General features: G+C 51.4%; 1 protein-coding gene across 4 annotated transcripts; it reads left to right on the top strand.

The window, feature by feature from the left end:
• Window positions 1–775: 775 nt before the first annotated feature.
• Window positions 776–19,686, top strand: LOC136466990 (protein FERTILITY RESTORER RF2, mitochondrial-like). Of its 4 annotated transcripts, none has more exons than XM_066465546.1 (15): window positions 776–1,114; window positions 1,219–1,277; window positions 1,376–1,420; window positions 1,517–1,543; window positions 1,653–3,002; window positions 3,099–3,193; window positions 3,274–3,352; window positions 3,437–3,622; window positions 4,255–4,280; window positions 4,387–4,624; window positions 4,732–4,797; window positions 15,080–15,168; window positions 18,081–18,154; window positions 18,811–18,889; window positions 19,035–19,686. In XM_066465546.1, exons 12-15 carry the CDS (start codon window positions 15,099–15,101, stop codon window positions 19,265–19,267), a joined length of 456 nt encoding a protein of 151 aa, XP_066321643.1. In that variant the 5' UTR covers window positions 776–1,114; window positions 1,219–1,277; window positions 1,376–1,420; window positions 1,517–1,543; window positions 1,653–3,002; window positions 3,099–3,193; window positions 3,274–3,352; window positions 3,437–3,622; window positions 4,255–4,280; window positions 4,387–4,624; window positions 4,732–4,797; window positions 15,080–15,098; the 3' UTR covers window positions 19,268–19,686. The 4 variants fall into 4 exon arrangements, with proteins under 4 accessions (XP_066321643.1, XP_066321642.1, XP_066321641.1 ...); XM_066465544.1 differs by adding an exon at window positions 5,035–5,432 and having other exon boundaries at window positions 778–1,114; window positions 4,387–4,797; XM_066465545.1 differs by having other exon boundaries at window positions 4,387–4,797.
• Window positions 19,687–20,491: the final 805 nt, after the last annotated feature.

Genomic DNA, 20,491 nt, shown 5'->3' with positions numbered 1-20,491 from the left:
GATTCAGTAGAATAGGTGCCATTAGAAGCAAATTGCCAAATCAAAGAATCCTTTTCACTAGATAAGGAAATTGTGAGGAGACATATATACACAATGTTTGGATTATATCGGACCGGGACTTATATACTCAATGTATCTACATCACCGCTTATACATGGTTCCATAAAACAAATTCAACCACAATGACAAATGTTTGATAACATAAACAAACATATGATCGTCCATAATGAAACTCAATCAGGAGAAGAATTGGAGAAAGAATTGGGGAGGAAGAAAGGAAGCAGAGTCGAATATGGCAGAGGTCACATTTCACTAGAATGCAATTCAGTTTACACATAGTTGTCCTCTCCCCTCTCGGGTTCTCTCTTTGATACGTTACAGAGGCAGCGCCTCGCTCATGCAGACGCAAGCGCTCACGCACGGATCCACTCATCTCTAGATAGCAACGTGTTGGGCCTTCTCTGCCTTGGGGTCTTTCTGGGGCCTTGGTTCTGATGCAGCTGATGGTTCTGTTGCCGGACCGGCAGAAGCAGGAGTGCCATCAGTAACACCACCCCTTCTTGGACTGCTGCTTGTCCCGAGCTGCTCGTGGAAACTCCTGGCGAAGTGCCTCATAAACCTCCCAGGTGGCAAGTGACAGGGGCAAATTATTCCACTTGATGAAGACTTGCTGAACTAGGACTGAATCGCGCATCACCGTCCGGGTCTGAAGCACCTGTTCAGGAGCAAGCTTGAGAGCAAAGTCAGATGGAAGCATTGGTCTTACCTAGTGACCGGCACCGACTGCGCACTTCAGCTGAGACACCTGAAACACAGGGTGGATAGACGAGTGATCAGGCAGCTGAAGGCGATAAGCGACAGAGCCCACCCGCGTGATGACACGATAAGGACCGAAGAACCGGAAGCCGAGCTCGCCAGCGACGTCTGCACGTAAGGCTGCAGCTTAAGGAACACCATGTCCCCAGTCTAAAAACTGCGCTCTGAGCGGTGTTGATCGGCCTGCTTTTCCATCATGTTCTTGGCGCGGTGTACGTGCTGTTGAAGGAAACTGGTCAGAATTTGCCTGGTGAGGAAACCGGAAGCGGCTCGACTAGCTCGACATCATCAAAATCTGGTGAGGAAACTGGTCAGAACGATTCGAGCTCCGCCCGGTTTTGAGGGGATTTTTTTTGTGCTTTTTTGTTTTTGCTGATTTTTGTTTGTGTGTTTCTCGTTTAGTGAGGAGATTTTGAACCCCTCGGTGCCCATGGCTTTGAGGCTCTCCGGAATCCTCATGGGTGAGTTCAATTTTGCTGGCACCACCGAAAATCGTTCCTCCCTTTTTTTGGGATAGGTTTTTATGCTCCATGGTCAAAAATTCGAAATGCGTGAGCAGGTGGCGTGGTGATTGTGTACGAGAGGAAGGTGAAGCTTCTCTAACGTAAGTTTCTTCCTCCCTACTTGTTGTTGATTTTGTTTGAATTCCCTGTGTTTCGTCATCCCAATTCTCAAATCGATCGTGTGTTCTCTCTCGCAGCTGATGTGTCTCGGCTTCTGGTAAGTGGTAAGAACTAGTTCAGGATTTGCCTGAGTGTTTTCTGTGTCGTGGTCAGTCGATTTGATTATCCTTGCGAATTCAGTTCGAGTTATACTTGTACTAATTTCTCGTGCAGACTAAGACCAACGAGACATGGCGGATCAAACCGACCACAGACCCCACCCCACCGTCCTCCCCAAGGGTAAAGCCCAAGCCAAGTAAGTGTGCTACCGGTCTCCATCCCTTTCTTAGAGTTTATAGATGTTACATGCTAGGGCTGAGGGGGTTCGGTTTGAGTAAGGCTGCAGTGCATTCATTCTGGTGATGTTGTTATTGAGGAGACTTGGTGTTTGCTTCTCAGCTTTCCGAAAACAGAGATTGTTGTGTGTGTTTAGGCTGTGCTGTGTTCATCTGGTTGCTTGGATTGTCGAATGTTGTGATCTGGCTGGGATGTTCATGGATGTTCTTAGGAGATAGATATTATGTTGTCGGTTTGCTTGAGCTGAATTGGTATGTCATGCAATGTGTATACCATGGGAAATGAAGATGGGATTTACAGCTAGATGTTAGCGATTGCCATGGCAGCTTGCTGCACCTTACTCACTGGGCGCTTGTGCTTGCTGAAGCACTCACATCCACTGTCTGATGTATGACTCCCAATGATCTTTTGTCAACTGGCCTAATCACTTGCTGTTTTGCTCAAATTTATTCAGTAGGGTTGAGAGACGCACTGTCCAACCTGCCACCTGGGTGGTTCTGGCTGTAGGTACAAGGGTCTCATGCAGGCATTATCGGCGTATGGATTTATTTATTCAAATTCACTGAAGATTCTCCATCCAATTCTGCTTGTAACCTTGTTTCGCTTTATTTTTTAATTTATTTTTCCAGTTTTGACTTTTGAGACATCAGAATAGGATGTGGATGGATTTGCATTTAGCATATTTTGGTGCAACAGTTACTTTCTCCTTCCAATGTCAATGTGTGAGCAACTTCGTGTCATTGGAGTATCTTTTGGCATCTTCTTTAGCTTGTCCATTTGCTAGCTATACAATACTGTACTTGAGAAATAATGCTATCTTAAAAGGGCTTTCACCATGAGAACTGGAAATGGCCATCTACGGTCATGATTAATTCTTTTGGCATTACCATTCCCTAACCAGTTAGGGCTGTAGTATAACCCTGGAAGTTTGTTTGAGAGTTAATGTAATCTTTTCTTGATATAACACCTTTTCTGGTTAAACTTCTATAGATAAATTTGACCTCATTACTACTAGCTCTTTCATAGCCAAAAACCTCAGTCTCTCCCCTTCTGTAAACAGCATGGAGTGGGTATGAACTGGTGATATAGGAAAGATTGTTCTTTGCTAAGAGTAAGAAAGTAATGTGGCATGCTTATCTGACAGCAGAACTTCATGCAGGTATGAAGCAGTAACATTGCCAGAGAAAATTATCAATATGGAGGTGGAACAGCCAATGTATACATACAGTATGGTTCTTATTTAGAATAGCCATCACATGAACACATCTCTTCTTTTCAAACTTTGGCCAGATTATTGTATCCACTTTTCTGATTGAAATATAGGATGCATGTTTAGCGATTGGAAGATCTGGATGAACAGTACGTTAATGCCAATCTTGATGATGATGACTTCTCTCATGCTGATCATCGTCATCAAGGTTTGTCTTTCTTCTCTTGCGGACTACTCTTTGTGTTTGTATAAGGGAGAATATTCTTAAACTCTACTATATTTTCTCAGCTGAAGCATTGAATATAACCCTGGTCGTTAATTTTGAGTCTGGGCTTGCAGAAACAGATGTGTTCAATCGCTTTGAGAGGTAAAGCAAAGCTGCATACTTATTTAAATTTACCACTCTTTTATCATTGCTAATGTATGTTTCTTTTTCTTATTTTGTGTATAGTACAAATATATTTTGCGATAGTGCCTTGTATACAGATTTGACATAGCAGATGATGAGACCACTCCTGATGAGCACCACAAGTTCCAAGTACGCTGGTTCCCTCACCACCTAGGCAAGAAGACCCTCCTCAGCAAGAAAAACAGTACTATGCTGCCCCCTCCCCTGTTCATGAAGAAGCTCAACAAGGTGAAACCAAGCACATGATTTACTCTCTGCCATATGGAAAACAAGGCTGGATTAAAAATTAGAATTTCCTTTCCCCCCCCCCCCCCCCCCCCCCAAAGAACAATGATTTTCATGTCAATTGTGCATTGACATGTTGTTTCGGTCAAGTGGAACCTGCATCCGAAAGTGATGGTTCTTGCTGACAGCTAATATAATGGCCATTTACAGACTCTGTTAGAATATTCTTGAAACTATTCGCGCTTTATCTCATTGCCTTTGTGCATAGTCAAATGGCTACAATAGGACTTTGTTTCAGGATAAGAGACTAGGGAGTGCATCCTTGGTTGCAACTGCTGAGTCTTCTAGCTGCTATGTGGCATATCTCGCTCTTTCTCTTTTGGCAATGTGATCCATTGGCTTACCAATAATCACTTTGCACAACTATATTTCTGATTCTCAACTTATGTCATATTTCAACCTTTTGCACTTGACAAAAAGAACTTGTAGTTCGTTTCCCCCTTCGTTTTTTTGTTGGTTGACTAGTTACCTCATATATTAGAAGTTGACTGGTGGACATAATTTAAGTACATGTGTTGTTGCATTTATGCCATATTTGAAGCATCTTGCTGCAATTACTGAAAGTTCTCTTGCAGGGGGACCAGAGGAGCAGAAGATGAAGGTAAACATGATTTATCAAGCCTTATTACATCTAGAAAATAGTATGAAAAGGGATTACTTGTTTAGTTTGTTCTTTGTTTACTTGAGCTAGCACTTTTACTCAGCAGCAGCAGCCACCTAAAGCATCAAAGCGGAAAGCACGTAGGGAACTCCCACAAGTAATTATGGACCACTCCTCCTCCCCTGCTGTCTGCCGCAGCACGGCATGGGCCGCGCTCGGGCCTGCCGCGTCGTTTCAGACTATGGAGCCTCGCTCCCAAGTCCCAACGCGCGCCCGGAGGCAAGACGCGTGTGGGACCGGCATCAAAATCCGTGAAGCGACTCTCGCCCTCGCCAGAAATAGCGGTTCTTTCTGTCTCTCCACCTTTCTCTCTCCTACGCTGGTAACCTCACTCCACGTGCGCACGCTCCTCTGCCGACGATTGAGCGACTGCGCCGCTGCCCTACGCCAGGTACCCATCGTCGGTCCCTTCGCCAGGTCATCGTCGGGCGCTTCACCGGCGACAAGCACCCGCCAGGTATGCCCACCCCTTCTCTTCCCACAAGTATTCAAGGGTATTCAGTTTGAATACCCAAATATTTTAGCAAAAAAAAAATCATATATGTAATGTATATATTTATAAATCTGTTTTTTTAGTGGAACTGGTCTGTATTTGAAAAAAAAAAAAACAAAAATACAGCGAACTTGAACACTTATATACAGCAAATCAGCCCAAAGTAACATATTACTTCTCGTTTTGCTCCCCCACCCGAAGGCCCAACGAGGTCCAGCGACACATATTCTCACCCGCAGGCCCAACAACGCCTGCTCCCCACTCCTCTCCCCTACGCTCACCCGTGCTCACGGGAGTCGGGAGAGAAGCCGCACGCGGCTCCGCGTTTTTCTCCCTGAACCGGCGTCCGGCGAACCCTAGCCTAGCTTCGAGTGGCGGCGCTTTGGTGGCCGACGGGCGGCGGCGGCGGCGGCACGGGCGCACCGCGCCATCGCGCACGGCCGGCGCGCGGACTCCAGTCTCCAAGGCAGGGGCAGGCCGGCAGCAACAGGCAGCAGCCTGTAGCACGCACCGCGGCTGCGCGGCACCGGCCTGCAGCAGCAGCACCAGCACGCAGACGCAGCAGGTCAGCAGCGACCGCCGAACAGCGAGGCAGCGAGGTCTGTTCCTGTAAGTTGAGTTTCAGGCTTCGAATTTCCTATTCAAATTGTTAGGGATAGCAATTTGTCCCCAAAATACTTAGTCTAGTCTCTTAATTTCATTTTAGGTGTATGAAAATAAAAAATAGTGGTACCATAGATTTGAGAACTTTGTTGCAAAGAGGAGAAACAGTCACAAGATGAGGTTGAGCAAGAGAGAGTTATATGCTAAATTTGTGGTCAAATTCTTGAATATATGAAATCATACTGAATTATATGTGTTATATATTTCCTATATATACACTATACAGCACTATACATGCCAAATATTAGCCTTTTGATTGTGAATTTTTTTTACCCTTATACATTTTGAATACCCAGCTCCAAAATCCTGGGCCCGCCACTGTCCCTGCTATACGAAACCGAGCCCCTGAACCCTAACTTCAACTATTTGGTGATTTGTATTCGGATCTGATCTACTATTTTCTATATGTAAGTCGTTGAATTCTTACTCTTGGTAGTAGTAGAGTCTTACCCTTGTAATTACTCTTGGTAGATGAGCAGCGAGACAGAGGGGTTGTGCCACCTGCACGTTAAGGACGTAGAGTCGATTTGCGCTTCTGGATATCTTAGCGAGAAGGCGGTGATGGCGATCCCAAATCCTCATGACTCCATCCTCAACCACCACGCGCGAACCGTTCTCATCCAGCTGTCCCAAGCTGATGATGGAGTTCCTCAACGCGGGGATGTAGTAGACTCCGGTGAGCAGCCTGTGCTCACTAGACACGGTGGTGAAGATGACGGAGCCGACGCCCTTGATCTCCACGCCGGAGGCATCCCCAAACTTGACGGAGCCTCGGACGCTAGAGTCAAGCTCGGTGAAGAACTCCCGTCGACCGGTCATGTGATGGGTGGCGCCGGTGTCGAGGCACCACCCGTCAGTCTTGTCGTTGCCGGAGCCGTCGCCGAGGAGGGCGTGTGCTTTTGGCTCGTCAAGGTGGAGGAGAGCCGCTGCGGCCGGTGCCGCTGGAGGTAGCTCGATGCTTGCATGTGCCATGAACAAAGCCGGCTCCTCCTCCTCCGCCTGTGCGACGTGGGCCTGGCCGCGTCGTGGCTGTCAACAGTCCTTGGCCCAATGGCCAAGCTGGCCGCAGTTGCGGCAGGCGTCGTCTCGTGCCGGCTTGTGCCTGCCGGCGGCGCCGCCCTGGGCGCCTCCGCGGGCATCACCCTCGGCACATCCTCGCGCCCCGGCCTAGGCGTCTCTGCCGCCTTGCGCGGCTTGCCACGCTTGCGGCCGCCTGTCGCGGAAGAAGGCTCCCCCTTCTTCCGGTCACCTTGGCTGGCAAGCCATTGCTCTCGAGTGAGAAGGAGCTTCCCGCTAGTGGTGATGGGCCCCGAGAGGGGCTGTGGCTCATCGCTGTCGACGACCTTGAGGCGACCTATCGCCTCCTCGATCGACATCGTGGAGAGATCCAGCAGAGACACGATCGAGCGAGCCATCTGCTTGTACTTCTTGGGGACGCAGCGGAATAGCTTTTCGACAACTCTCTCCTCACCGTAGGTGTCATCGCCGAACTGCACCATCTTCTGCAACAGAGTGTTGAGACGGAGAGCGAAGTCATCAACGTCCTCACCTGGCTTGAAGGCCAGGTTCTCCCACTCCTTGCGAAGTGCCTGCAGTGTGGACTTGCGGGCACGGTCGCTGCCGATGCGTGCCGCAGCGATGGCGTCCCAAGCCTCCTTGGCAGTCCGCTTATTGGTAAGCGAGAACTGCATCTCGGGCGGGACTGCAGCGATGAGGGCATCCAACGCCCGTCGATCTAGGTCGTAGTCGACGTCACCGTACCGGACTGCCTCCCACATGTGCCGCACCTGGAGCTTTACCCTCATCACCGCAGCCCACTTGACGTAGTTGGTCTTGGTGAGGGTAGGCCACCCACCGCCGGGGCCGACGTCCCTGACGACAGCCTGGAGCCCGTGGTAACCACGGTACCGATCCGGGGAGAGAGAGCCACGCTGCCTGTGAAGGCCGCGCTCTCCATCGACCCGTCCGCCACCGTCGCCATGCGCGCCTCCTCCAGGAGCGCCGCCGGCGCGTCCGCGCCTGTCTGGGCTGCCGCCGCGCTCGTGGGCGTGCGCGGCTCCTCCAGGAGCGCCACCGCCGTGCACGCCTCCTCCAGGAGCGCCGCCAGCGCGTCCGCGCCTGTCTGGGCTGCCGCCATGCTCGTGGGCGTGCGCGGCTGCCCCAGGAGCGCCACCGCCGTGCGCGCCTCCTCCAGGAGCGCTGCCAGCGCGTCCGCGCCTGTCTGGGCTGCCGCCACGCTCGTGGGCGTGCGCGGCTGCCCATTGCGCCGCTCGCGCTCGCGCTGCCTCCCTCTCTAGCAGCTTGAGGTCCGCGTCGGCGGTGCCGTCAGCGGAAATGGAGCTGCCGATGCTGCCGCGCAGAGCCTCGACCTCCGCTGCCGCCGCACGCGCTGCATCCGCTGCCGCCGCCGCTTCCGCCTCCGCTCTGGCTGCTGCTAGCTCCGCCGCTGCCAGCCTCGACGCCCTTGCCGTCGCCGCAGCGGTCTCTGCCGCCGCTCGCTCGCGTTCCTCTGCCGCTGCAAGTTTGGCCTCTTGCTGACGCCGCGTGCTCGAGGCGACCGAGCGCTGAGACTGCCCTGCGGACATGACGCGCTACCGGGGGGCTGTGCGTGGGGAGAGGGCTGCTTCAGACGGACAGGAGCGGCCGGAGGAGCTACTGATGCCAACAGCTGGGGCTGTTGTGGGGCTGGGAGAGAAGATGAGCAAGAGATGCTCAGGCTAAAGGATAATACGGCTCTGATACCAGTTGTAAGTCGCTGAGTTCTTACTCTTGGTAGTAGTAGAATTCTTACTCTCATCGAGAGAGGATGACACTAGGAATTGGAGCAATTTTCTTTGTTTCTCACACAAATGCCATACCCCACCTGAGGGGTTGGGGATACATATTTATAGGCTGCTAGCCAGCCAAGCATATGCCAAGATGCTAGTCTAAGATGCTAATATGCTGTCCTAATATGCTGTCCTCTAAGATGCTGTCTTAAGATGCTGTTCTAGCTAAAGACCAGCTGCAAGGATGCTGTCCTCTCAGTCAAGATGCTGCTGAAGCCAGCCCCACAAAGACTGCCAACAGAGACTTATCCTATCACTATAAAGATTGTTTGACTCCTTGAGAAGGGATATCTATATATTCTTTGGACGGAGGGAGTAATTACAAGGGTATAGATGTATTATGCCTACTAACTTGGTTTTTTTTTTTGCAAAAATTATGGGGCGTACATGTGGACACCCATGTCCTTTACCATGTCCGCTCGATGAATGATACTTTGTATTATGTTTAATTGAAATTCCAGTCCTTGTTGCCCTTTCCAATGTTAGTCGCTGAATTCTCACTCTTGGTAGTAGGAGAATTCTTACTCTCATCGAGAGAGGATGACACTAGGAGTTGGGGCAATTTTCTTGTCTATTTCTCACACAAGCTCACACAAATGCCATGCCAACCCAAGGGGTTGGGGTTACATATTTATAGGCTGCTAGCCAGCCAAGCATATGCCAAGATGCTAGTCTAAGATGCTAATATGCTGTCCTAGCTAAGATGCTGTCCTCTAGTCTAAGATGCTGTCCTCTAAGATGCTGTCCTCTAGTCTAAGATGCTGTCCTAAAAACAGAAAAACAGCCACAAGGACCATGACCATGTGAGCATCATAGCCCCACAAAGACCAGCCACACATGAGACTTATCCATCATTCTCCCCCTAAGTCTTGTGCGTCGTCTTGTGGGAGAGTTGAACCATCCCGGTCCTGGAGCAGAGATCAAGGAACTTGATCCTCCCAAGGGGCTTGGTGAGCAGGTCCGCAAGCTGGTCCTTGGTGTTGATGTAGCTCGCCTTGATGCTCCCTTCCTCCAAACAGCTTCGGATGAAGTGGTACCTCACCCGGATGTGCTTGCTGCGTTCGTGGAACACGGGGTTCTTTGCCAGGGCCAGAGCGGACTTGCTGTCCACCCTGAGCTCCACCGCTCTAGTGTCTCTGCCGAGGAGATCACCAAGCAGTCGAGCGAGCCAGAGCGCCTGAGTCGAAGCGGTGGAGGCCGCTATGTACTCGGCCTCGCAGCTGGACAGGGCCACCACCTGCTGCTTGACCGACTGCCAGCTAACGAGGCACTTGCCGAGGAAGAAGAGGATCCCGCTCGTGCTCTTGCTGGTGTCGATGTCGCCGGCGTGGTCGCTGTCGCTGTACCCGACGAAGTGTGCCGCCCCAGGGCACCTCGGGTAGTAGAGGCCGTGGTCGAGAGTCCCCGCAACATAGCGGATGATCCTCTTCACAGCCTGCTGGTGCTCCGTCGTCGGTCGCTGCATGAACCGACTAACGTAGCCGACGGAGAATGCCAAGTCCGGCCGTGTGTGAGCGAGGTAGCGAAGGCTCCCCACAAGACGCCGGTACTGCGTAGCGTCCACCTCCTCCGTCGTGCTGTCGCGGCTCAGCTTCAGCCTCTCCTCCATCGGAGTGAGAGCTGGGTTGCAGTCGGTGAGCCCAGCTAGCTCAACGACGCGCTTGGCGTAGGCGGTCTGTCGAAGCGTGATCCCAGAGTCATCCTGGTGTACCTCGATTCCCAGGTAGAAGGAGAGAGGCCCCAGGTCACTCATCTGGAAGGTGGCCTTCATCTCTTCCTTGAATGCCGCCACCTCCGCATCCTTGGTGCCGGTGATCACCAAGTCGTCGACGTAGACACCCACCAACAGGGCATTACCTCCATTGCCCCGTCGGTAGATGGCCGCCTCGTGCGGGCTTTGCTCGAAGCCCATCCCCTTTAGCGTGGAATCCAGCTTGGCATTCCACGCCCTCGGTGCCTGCCGCAAGCCATAGAGGGCCTTGCGCAGGCGGAGCACCTTGCCCTCCTTGCCGGGGATCGCAAATCCCGGCGGCTGGTGCACGTAGACCTCCTCCTTCAAGTCGCCGTTAAGGAACGCCGACTTGACGTCCATGTGATGAACACGCCAGCCCTCCTGGGCAGCTAGCGCAAGGAGGAGTCGCACGGACTCCATCCGTGCCACAGGAGCAAAGGCGTCGTCGAAGTCGACCCCCTCCTGCTGCACGAAACCTCGTGCCACCAAGCGAGCCTTGTGCTTGACGATGGCACCGGCTTCATCCCTCTTCAGCTTGTACACCCACTTAAGGGTGATCGCGCGATGACCACGAGGAAGGTCAGCAAGCTCCCAGGTGCGGTTCTTCTCAACCGCATCCATCTCCAACTGCATCGCGGCGCGCCATGCCGCGTGTCTCTCGGCCTCTGCGAACGACCGAGGCTCGCCGTCGTCACACGCAAGGTGCAACTGCGCCTCCAGGTCCTCCAGGTCATGAGGCACCAGTCCCGGCACCAACTGGTCGCCGAGAAGGTTCTCCATCGTACGATACCGCAACGGCTCGCCGTCGTGGTACGCGTCGATGCGCTCCTCGTCGTGAGAGAGCGGAGTAGCGAGCTCAACCGGGCTATGCTCGACACGAGCTGGTGTTGGAGTAGACGTGCCCGGAGAGGTGCCTGTCGGTGCTGGAGTGCGTGGCGTTGCCGGCTGTGGTGAAGCCGGCGAAGAACTCATCGCAGCCGAGGTCCTGGCTGGAGAGCGTGGAGCTGTCGGAGTAGCAGGCGCCGGGGTCGGTGGAGGCTCGGGGACTGGGGTAGACGCGCTCGCCGAAGAAGAGCTGCCTACTCCCCCAGCTCCCTCGAAGTGGACGTACTCGACAGTGAAGTCGTCGTAAGTTGGAGCCGAGCCATCGTCCACCGCCTTGTCCCACGCCCATCCTCGCCCTTCGTCGAACACAACGTCGCGCGCCGTGCGCACACGCTGTGTCTTCGGGTCGAGGATGCGGTAGGCCTTCGAGCCCTCCGCGTAGCCGATGAACACTCCCGGAGTGCTCCTGTCGTCGAGCTTGCTGATGTGGCCAAGCTCCTTGGCGAACGCGAGGCAGCCGAAGACCCGCAAGTGGGAGACCGCCGGCTTGCGCCCATGCCAAGCCTCGTACGGCGTCCTGCCGTCGAGCGCCTTGGTAGGCGAGCGGTTGAGGATGTAGACGGCCGTCACCACCGCCTCTCCCCAGAAGACAGCCGGCATCCCCCTCTGCTTGAGGAGGGCCCGAGCCATCCCCACAACCGTCTGGTTGCGCCGCTCAACGACGCCGTTCTGCTGCGGGCTGTACGGCGCGGAGTAGTGGCGCTGAATGCCCTCGTCAGCGCAGTACGACGCGAATTCAGCCGCCGTGAATTCGCCGCCGTTGTCGGTGCGCAGCACGCGCAGCTTGCGGCCGCACTCCGCCTCCGCAGAAGCCTGCGCGCGTCTGATGGCGTCCGCAGCCTCTCCCTTGCTGCCGAGGACCATCACCCACATGTAGCGGGAGAGGTCGTCGACGAGCAGCAGGAAGTAGCGTCGTCCTCCCGGTGTGGCCGGTGTCACCGAGCCACACAAGTCCCCGTGCACGAGCTCGAGCCTCTCCTTGGCTCGAAAGCTCGCCTGCTGGGGAAAGGGGAGTCGCCTCTGCTTCGTCAACACGCAGACGTCGCAGAGCTGCTCCACATGGTCGAGGCACGGCAGGCCTCGCACCATCTCCGTGGCACTGAGCCGCTTCAGGGCCTCAAAGTGAAGGTGCCCGAAACGCTCGTGCCACTGCCACGCCTCGTCGTCCCGACGAGCAGCGAGACAGAGGGGTTGTGCCACCTGCACGTTAAGGACGTAGAGTCGATTTGCGCTTCTGGATACCTTGGCAAGAAGGCGACGACGACGATCCCAAATCCTCATGACTCCGTCCTCAATCACCACGCGCGAACCGTTCTCATCCAGCTGTCCCAAGCTGATGATGGAGTTCCTCAACGCGGGGATGTAGTAGACTCCGGTGAGCAGCCTGTGCTCACCAGACACGGCGGTGAAGATGATGGAGCCGACGCCCTTGATCTCCACGCCGGAGGCATCCCCAAACTTGACGGAGCCTCGGACGCTAGAGTCAAGCTCGGTGAAGAACTCCCGTCGACCGGTCATGTGATGGGTGGCGCCGGTATCGAGGCACCACCCGTCAGTCTTGTCGTTGCCGGAGCTGTCGCCGAGGAGGGCGTGTGCTTTTGGCTCGTCAAGGTGGAGGAGAGCCGCTGCGGCCGGTGCCGCTGGAGGTAGCTCGATGCTGGCATGTGCCATGAACAGAGCCGGCTCCTCCTCCTCCGCCTGTGCGACGTGGGCCTGGCCGCGTCGTGGCTGTCGACAGTCCTTGGCCCAATGGCCAAGCTGGCCGCAGTTGCGGCAGGCGTCGTCTCGTGCCGGCTTGTGCCTGCCGGCGGCGCCGCCCTGGGCGCCTCCGCGGGCATCACCCTCGGCACGTCCTCGCGCCCCGGCTTGGGCGTCTCTGCGCGCCTTGCGTGGCTTGCCACGCTTGCGGCCGCCTGTCGCGGAAGAAGGCTCCCCCTTCCTCCGGTCACCCTGGCTGGCAAGCCACTGCTCCCGAGTGAGAAGGAGCTTCCCGCCAGTGGTGATGGGCCCTGAGAGGGACTGTGGCTCATCACTATCGACGACCTTGAGGCGACCTATCGCCTCCTCGATCGACATCGTGGAGAGATCCAGCAACGACTCGATCGAGCGAGCCATCTGCTTGTACTTCTCGGGGACGCAGCGGAAGAGCTTTTCGACAGCTCTCTCCTCGCCGTAGGTGTCGTCGCCGAACTGCACCATCTTCTGCAACAGAGTGTTGAGACGGAGAGCAAAGTCATCAACGTCCTCACCTGGCTTGAAAGCCAGGTTCTCCCACTCCTTGCGAAGTGCCTGCAGTGTGGACTTGCGGGCGCGGTCGCTGCCGATGCGTGCCGCAGCGATGGCGTCCCAAGCCTCCTTGGCAGTCCGCTTGCTGGTAAGCGAGAACTGCATCTCGGGCGGGACTGCAGCGATGAGAGCATCCAGCGCCCGTCGATCTAGGTCGTAGTCGACGTCGCCGTACCGGACTGCCTCCCACATGTGCCGCACCTGGAGCTTTACCCTCATCACCGCAGCCCACTCGACGTAGTTGGTCTTGGTGAGGGTAGGCCACCCACCGCCGGGACCGACGTCCCTGACAACAGCCTGGAGCCCGTGGTAACCACGGTACCGATCCGGGGAGAGAGAGCCACGCTGCCTGTGAAGGCCGCGCTCTCCATCGACCCGTCGGTACCGATCCGGGGAGAGAGAGCCACGCTGCCTGTGAAGGCCGCGCTCTCCATCGACCCGTCCGCCACCGTTGCCGTGCGCGCCTCCTCCAGGAGCGCCGCCGCCGTGCGCGCCTCCTCCAGGAGCGCCGCCAGCGCGTCCGCGCCTGTCTGGGCTGCCGCCACGCTCGTGGACGTGCGCGGCTGTCCACTGCGCCGCCCGCGCTCGCGCTGCCTCCCTCTCTAGCAGCTCGAGGTCCGCGTCGGCGGTGTCGTCAGCGGAAATGGAGCTGCCGATGCTGCCGCGCAGAGCCTCGACCTCCGCCGCCGCCGCACGCGCTGCATTCGCCGCCGCCGCTGCTTCCGCCTCCGCTCTGGCTGCTGCCAGCTCCGCCGCTGCTAGCCTCGACGCCCTTGCCGCCGCCGCAGCGGTCTCTGCCGCCGCTCGCTCGCGTTCCTCTGCCGCGGCAAGTTCGGCCTCCTGCCGACGCCGCGTGCTCGAGGCGACCGAGCGCTGAGACTGCCCTGCGGACATGACGCGCTACCGGGGGGCTGCTGCGTGGGGAGAGGGCTGCTTCAGACGAGCTGGGAGAGGAGTGAACAGGAGCGGCCGGAGGAGCTGCTGCTGCCAACAGCTGGGGCTGTTGTGGGGCTGGGAGAGAAGATGAGCAAGAGATGCTCAGGCTACAGGATAATACGGCTCCGATACCACTTGTTAGTCGCTGAATTCTCACTCTTGGTAGTAGGAGAATTCTTACTCTCATCGAGAGAGGATGACACTAGGAGTTGGGGCAATTTTCTTGTCTATTTCTCACACAAGCTCACACAAATGCCATGCCAACCCAAGGGGTTGGGGTTACATATTTATAGGCTGCTAGCCAGCCAAGCATATGCCAAGATGCTAGTCTAAGATGCTAATATGCTGTCCTAGCTAAGATGCTGTCCTCTAGTCTAAGATGCTGTCCTCTAAGATGCTGTCCTCTAGTCTAAGATGCTGTCCTAAAAACAGAAAAACAGCCACAAGGACCATGACCATGTGAGCATCATAGCCCCACAAAGACCAGCCACACATGAGACTTATCCATCATCCAAATGATTAATTCATATAAGTTTTTTTTTTTATTTCAAATCATTTTAGTGTTTGTATAAGTAAGTTCATAATACTATATGATAGGATATGCTATGTTTTGTCATGATGCCCGCCAAGTGGTATATTTTCGGACATACATGGGTAAACCTGTGTTGTGGATAGCTGACAAGTGAAAGAAAGCAATTATGTGCTTATATTGTACTTTTTATGTGTAATGATACGATAATATCATCCTGTTCCATTCCATTTCCTGTCTTCGGATAGCGAATTCAATTAAAAGGTTTAGTGTATTATGAACTATGCAATGGGCAATGATTCATTGATGCATATTCCATTTTGAAGCATTCAGTGTGGCGTTTCATTTTTCATGGGTACTGATTTAGTGATTTACTGGGCTTTATAGGCATTGATTTGCATCAACAATGTCGCAACTTGGCACATGCTCATTGCCAGGAGCTGCAATCTATGGCACTTCAACTAGGAGATTTGGAGGTAATTATTGGATTCAGGGTTCCCTATGGTTTTGTATTTTTTTCATTGTTATATTCTGAGTTTTGTCTGTTTGTCATGATACATCAAGAGGTTGTGGATTTTGATCTACAATTGGAAATTAAAAGATTAGCTGAACCAGAAACGTAATAACAAAGTTTTGGCAGGTGAAGACAAGTAGATTTGTCAGTATACATCTAGAAGCAGAATAGATCATGAGATCAATAAACCTCTACCAAAAGTTCGCCACTCAACCTGATGTTTTCCAAGGCTGTGTCAAAAGTATTAGATGTCTCTGAACCATGGTTTTAACTTTTAAAGGTGACGCCTAGGCGACAGCTAGGCGTCCATACTAACTATGCACACGTATGGTATCTGCCTTGTCGTACTAGGCGTCCGCCTTTCTTGTTTAGGCGTCTGGGCATTGGCAAGGAGGCTGCGGGCAGTCACCTTATTCGCGAAAGACAATCGCACATGCGAGAAAGGAGCGGCCCTGCGCCATGCGGGAAGAAAATAACTCACATGCAGTACATCCTGCCTTCCGCACAGGAAGAGAGGGATAGGGAGAGAAAAGGTATAGGGAAGCAAGAGAAAGAGAGGGAGAGACCAAAGTTCCTGCTGCCTTCTGCTTCTTCCCTGTGTGCTCAAGGCAAGTCCCTGTCGACGCATCCCCGTGAGACACATTGATTCCCATGCGATGCGTTGCCATGCTGGTTCTAGCTGTGCGCCTCCATGCTTTGATTCTGGCTGCGCATTTGCGCCGGCCGCCAGGACCCAGGGCGAGGATTAGTGGACAATTGCTCTGCCCTGCCTCCCCTCTCACCACAAGCTGCACCCTGCTCTTTGCTGGCTCGTAGCTTCGCCCTGCCTTCCCTCCAGGCCCAGATTGAATCATGTGTGCCTTTGCTCCTCTTGCTCTCCCTATGCTTTGCTTCTTAAAGAAGATATAAGATGTTTGCCTGCTAGTTGTCTGCTTATATGAGCCTGAAAGGAGAATGGTAGTGCTTTAGTGCTTGTGCTTTGTTTTATTATATGCTAATTGCTCTGTTTTATATGCTACTAGTATGGTATTCATTCTAAGAGTTGGGAACATTAAGGTTTTATTTCTTGTGAGCTTTTAGTGGAATTAGATGTTTGTATGGCATCTCCTAGGCAAGCGCCTTATTTGCCTAGACGACTGGAAGGAGGTCTCTCGCCTTGTCACCCTAAAACCATGCTCTGAACATTTGTTCTCTCCCCTGTCTCGTTGTTAGTATAGGTAGCCACATTCAAAAAGCTTCATGATCTGCTACTTTGTAATATTGCATTGCTTAGTACAGTGGTACATTGGTTGTGTGATATTATATGCTAATTACTCTGTTTTATATGCTACTAGTATGGTATTCATTCTAAGAGTTGGGAACATTAAGGTTTTATTTCTTGTGAGCTTTTAGTGGAATTAGATGTTTGTATGGCATCTCCTAGGCAAGCGCCTTATTTGCCTAGACGACTGGAAGGAGGTCTCTCGCCTTGTCACCCTAAAAACCATGCTCTGAACATTTGTTCTCTCCCCTGTCTCGTTGTTAGTATAGGTAGCCACATTCAAAAAGCTTCATGATCTGCTACTTTGTAATATTGCATTGCTCTTAATTTCTTATTGGTTTATTAACTTATCCTTTGCTGCCTTATAAATGCATTGGAACCCAAAGAAAGTAGTGCTGGTGTCAGTATCTGGTGTAGTATATGAAGCATTTTAATTTGACTGGTATCCTAGTTCCTATAAGTCTTGCCCTTTGCTCTCTACCTTAGCCACGAAAACTGATGAATCAAATGCAGAGTCTATTCAGATGTGTCGTGGATAATCTGTGATAGCACATTCCTTTTTTATGAGATGATGATCGTTAAGTTCATGTGTAAATAATCTTTTTAGAACAATGTTTTTAAATCGGCTAATCATCGCTAATCGCCCTGGTACCGATCAGGACGACCAGGACGATTAATCGATCTCTAATCGCCCATATAATCGTCCTGTATATAGCAGGACTATATATCATATATGCATGGTATATATCCAAGTCTTCTCAGGTGGGAAGAGAATCGGCGGCCCTGCAGCAGGAGGGAGGAGGAAGCAGCAGGACTGCAGGAGGGACGAGGAAGCAGCACGCAGCAGGGAAGATGCACGGACGGGCTGCTTGGATTGGAACTGGAAGGGAGGGAGGAGGGAGGAGGGAGGAAGGAGCGAGGATGGAGGGGGAGAGATGCAGCTCAGCAGCTGCACACACAGCAAGTGCAACCAACGGCTGGAGACTGGGAGTGAGGACTGAGGAGGTGAGAGAGTAGGGGAGAGGTATATAAGAGAAACCCTAATGGGTCTGGCCCAAACAAATATAGCCCAGTAAGCTGAAGCAGCCCATCTGCCTATTTAGTGCTGATCGGCCAAGAGACCTAATCGGACGATTAATCGCGAGTAATCGACGATTGATCGGACGATCAGGTTTCTGATCGCTCTGATCAAATCGAAGAGCCTAATCAAGTGCTAGGTACCGATAAGGACGATTAATCGCGATTAATCGGACGATCAGATAGCATTACCACACTTTTGCTTGTTTTGAGATGGTCATTGAGTTCATGTGGAGTAAAATGCACATGTCTATAAACTTGAGAATTGTACATTTAGGTCCATGGACATGTACAAGTGGGGCAAAAAGGCCCTAACTCTTAATTAAGGGTTACTTGGTTTAGGGACCGAGGTGGCACATCCATGCATGTTTAGGTACCTAAGATACACTTTGATAGGAAACATTTGATCTCGGATTCTGAGGTCTGCAAATCAGCACATGCCTTCTGAATTTTGGCCTTGATGATCCTCTTTTACATAGCAATGTTTACACTATGTATTGTTAAATAATGTTTCCTAATTTCTTCCTGTTTTCTAGGTTTGAAATTACAGCAGCCTAAAGTTAATCATATCTCATTTGGTCAGAAAGTATCTGCGAAAGCAACATTGAGAGTAAGTGTATTTAATGCATTGTTCTCAATTTTGATCTTACTACATGTAAATTTGAGCTTGAGGAGTTGAGAACTAATCACAAAATCAGGCTACATATCAACGCATATGTTCTAATCTTTAAGCATGATACAAACTTTAGCATAGTGGAACTTCTGTATATCTTAAAAACGTGTTTTCATTGTCTCCATACATTAATACAAAATTATGTTAAATCATCAGCTATGGTAATTATGCAAGGTTGACCTTCACTGCTCACTTGAGATAAATGGTGCCAATGAGGACCTCATTCTATTAGTAATGCCAGGAGTGCATATATTATAAAATTTTTGTATGTTCAGAATGGCTTAGTTCATTGTCGCATACATTATGGGTTTACGATGTTTCTAGACAAATTACATGTCTTCAATGTGCATAATTTTTTAGATACCATCATACCAAGATTCCAAGAATTATATACTAAACCGTCAGCTGTGTGAATTAGTAGGTATATAGTAAATCTAGACTTGCAGTGTATCTTGTTACTTGTAATGGTAACCATCAGTTGGTGAAATTCAAAACTGAATGTGAAAATGCTACCTTGCTTATATTGTCTATGATCTACTTTACTGTGAGCTCCTTTGTTTAACCACCTCTCCTTTGACAACTGTTTACTACAGATTGTGAGATGCAACGCCACTCAAACACAAAGTGTCCAAAAGAAATCTTCAAGTGCAACTATGCAACGTGATAAGAAAGGTTAAAATTTAGAATTTGCATACTACATATAATTGAATTCATTTTTTTTCTTGTCTTTGAAGCAGGTAAGTGATGTTGCTCAAAGACAAGAGTCGAACTCACCACATTTGCTTAATTTTACCTGTGTTATTTATAACTGTTCCAGGGAAAGTCCAGGGGCCAAAACTGGATGACGGGAGCGGTGGGTTCCCTCCATTCCGCTTCGGCAAAGGTGGGGGTGGTGGTGGAGGCGGCGGAGGTGGCAGCAACTACTTTGGCGGATTCCTTCTCTTCTCATGCGTGCTGCTCCTAGACTACCTGAAGGAATTTGAGAAGTACCTGCTTGCTCAGAGGCACCGAGCTGGAGATGATGGTGGCAATGGGCTGCTGCAGGCATGATTGCCTTTCGGCGGTCTCACTGGCACTAGCTACTGGTTTCTGATCTGAAGAGTGCTTCATGTGACTCTGGGTTAAATCCAACTGCGGCGATCATACAATGCAAGTGCAATTGATTGTACTGGGGACTTGCACTGCTACTTGCTCTGCCATTGATCCGTTTGGTGTCAAGTACTGTGGAAATCGTTTGCCGCATTCCCTTGAACTTTCTCACCTCTCCAGGCTCTTTCGGAGGAACTTTTTTTTTTTTGTCATAATAAGGAAAACACTTCCTAGGATGTTAGAAAGTTCAGTCTATATGTATGTCCTCCAATTCGGTAAAGAATGAACACCACCAAGATTACAGGTGCCAAGAGTAAAAGTTATTATTAAAGGTGAAAAGACTCTGTAATTCATCTGTTTCAGTAAGCACTCCGTGTTCTCCTCTTGTGTGCTTCATATTAAAATTATCTGCTGTTGTTTTGGCTCCTACAAGTTTTGCTTGGAAAGGTGAGTTTGATCCAAATCCCTAGGATTTAGTGCAGACTTAAACTAAACCTTTTTAAAAAAAAATCATAGATCAATTATTCCCTTGCCCTGGCATGGACGGCGTGAGTAGAGCGTCATCGTACATCCCAATTCCCAACCAAGCTCGAGGACAAAGCGTCCACATGATATGGCGAGGCTGCAGATAGATGCTGGAGGGCACAGACCTGCTCTACGAGCACGAGCTCCTGCAGTTCCTTCCTTGTCCAGATGAATGGTACGCAGGTCGTGCCGAGTGCCGACAGGATTGTTAAGAGAAGTGGAGTTCGGTTGCCCGCTCCGGCGCATCACCTTTGGTTACCCCATTTGTCAGGCAACTTCTTAGAGCTGAGATGACTGGGAAAAGTTTTTATTTACTTCATCCGTTTCAGAAATGATCCAATTCTAGTTCTAGAATAGTGTTCAGTCAAACCCTCTTAAAATTTGATCGAAGCTTTAGCAACTCAGTAGTGGAGCCACCGCCCGGCCACCCCACGAGGCTGGCTGGGCTCGTCGCCGAAGTCTAAAAGAAAATTTTCTTTGTACCAAAGGAGAATCATGTAATTTCCTAGTTTTTTTTTTTTGCATAATGAGAATTGCCCGAGCACCAAGCTTTTGGCTTCGCTACTGGTATTAGATGTCATCTAAACATGCCCATATGCTAAAGGTGCGTCATCTAGTAATCCCACAACCTTTTTTCATTGTTTTCTATTAGGCTGTTTG

This window comes from Miscanthus floridulus, chromosome 7, assembly GCF_019320115.1.
Source record: "Miscanthus floridulus cultivar M001 chromosome 7, ASM1932011v1, whole genome shotgun sequence".
NCBI classification, from domain to species: Eukaryota; Viridiplantae; Streptophyta; class Magnoliopsida; order Poales; family Poaceae; genus Miscanthus; species Miscanthus floridulus.
The sequence above is the reverse complement of the archived record's forward strand: the minus strand, read 5'-3'. Positions and strand labels throughout refer to the sequence as shown.

Excerpts from the sequence above, each read along its gene's own strand:
- LOC136466990 (XM_066465546.1), top strand. The coding sequence starts at position 15,099 with ATGTCGCAACTTGGCACATGCTCATTGCCAGGAGCTGCAATCTATGGC. Across the intron at positions 15,169-18,080 it reads TTCAACTAGGAGATTTGGAG|GTTTGAAATTACAGCAGCCT; the intron begins GTAATTATTGGA and ends CCTGTTTTCTAG. Across the intron at positions 18,890-19,034 it reads TATGCAACGTGATAAGAAAG|GGAAAGTCCAGGGGCCAAAA; the intron begins GTTAAAATTTAG and ends TAACTGTTCCAG.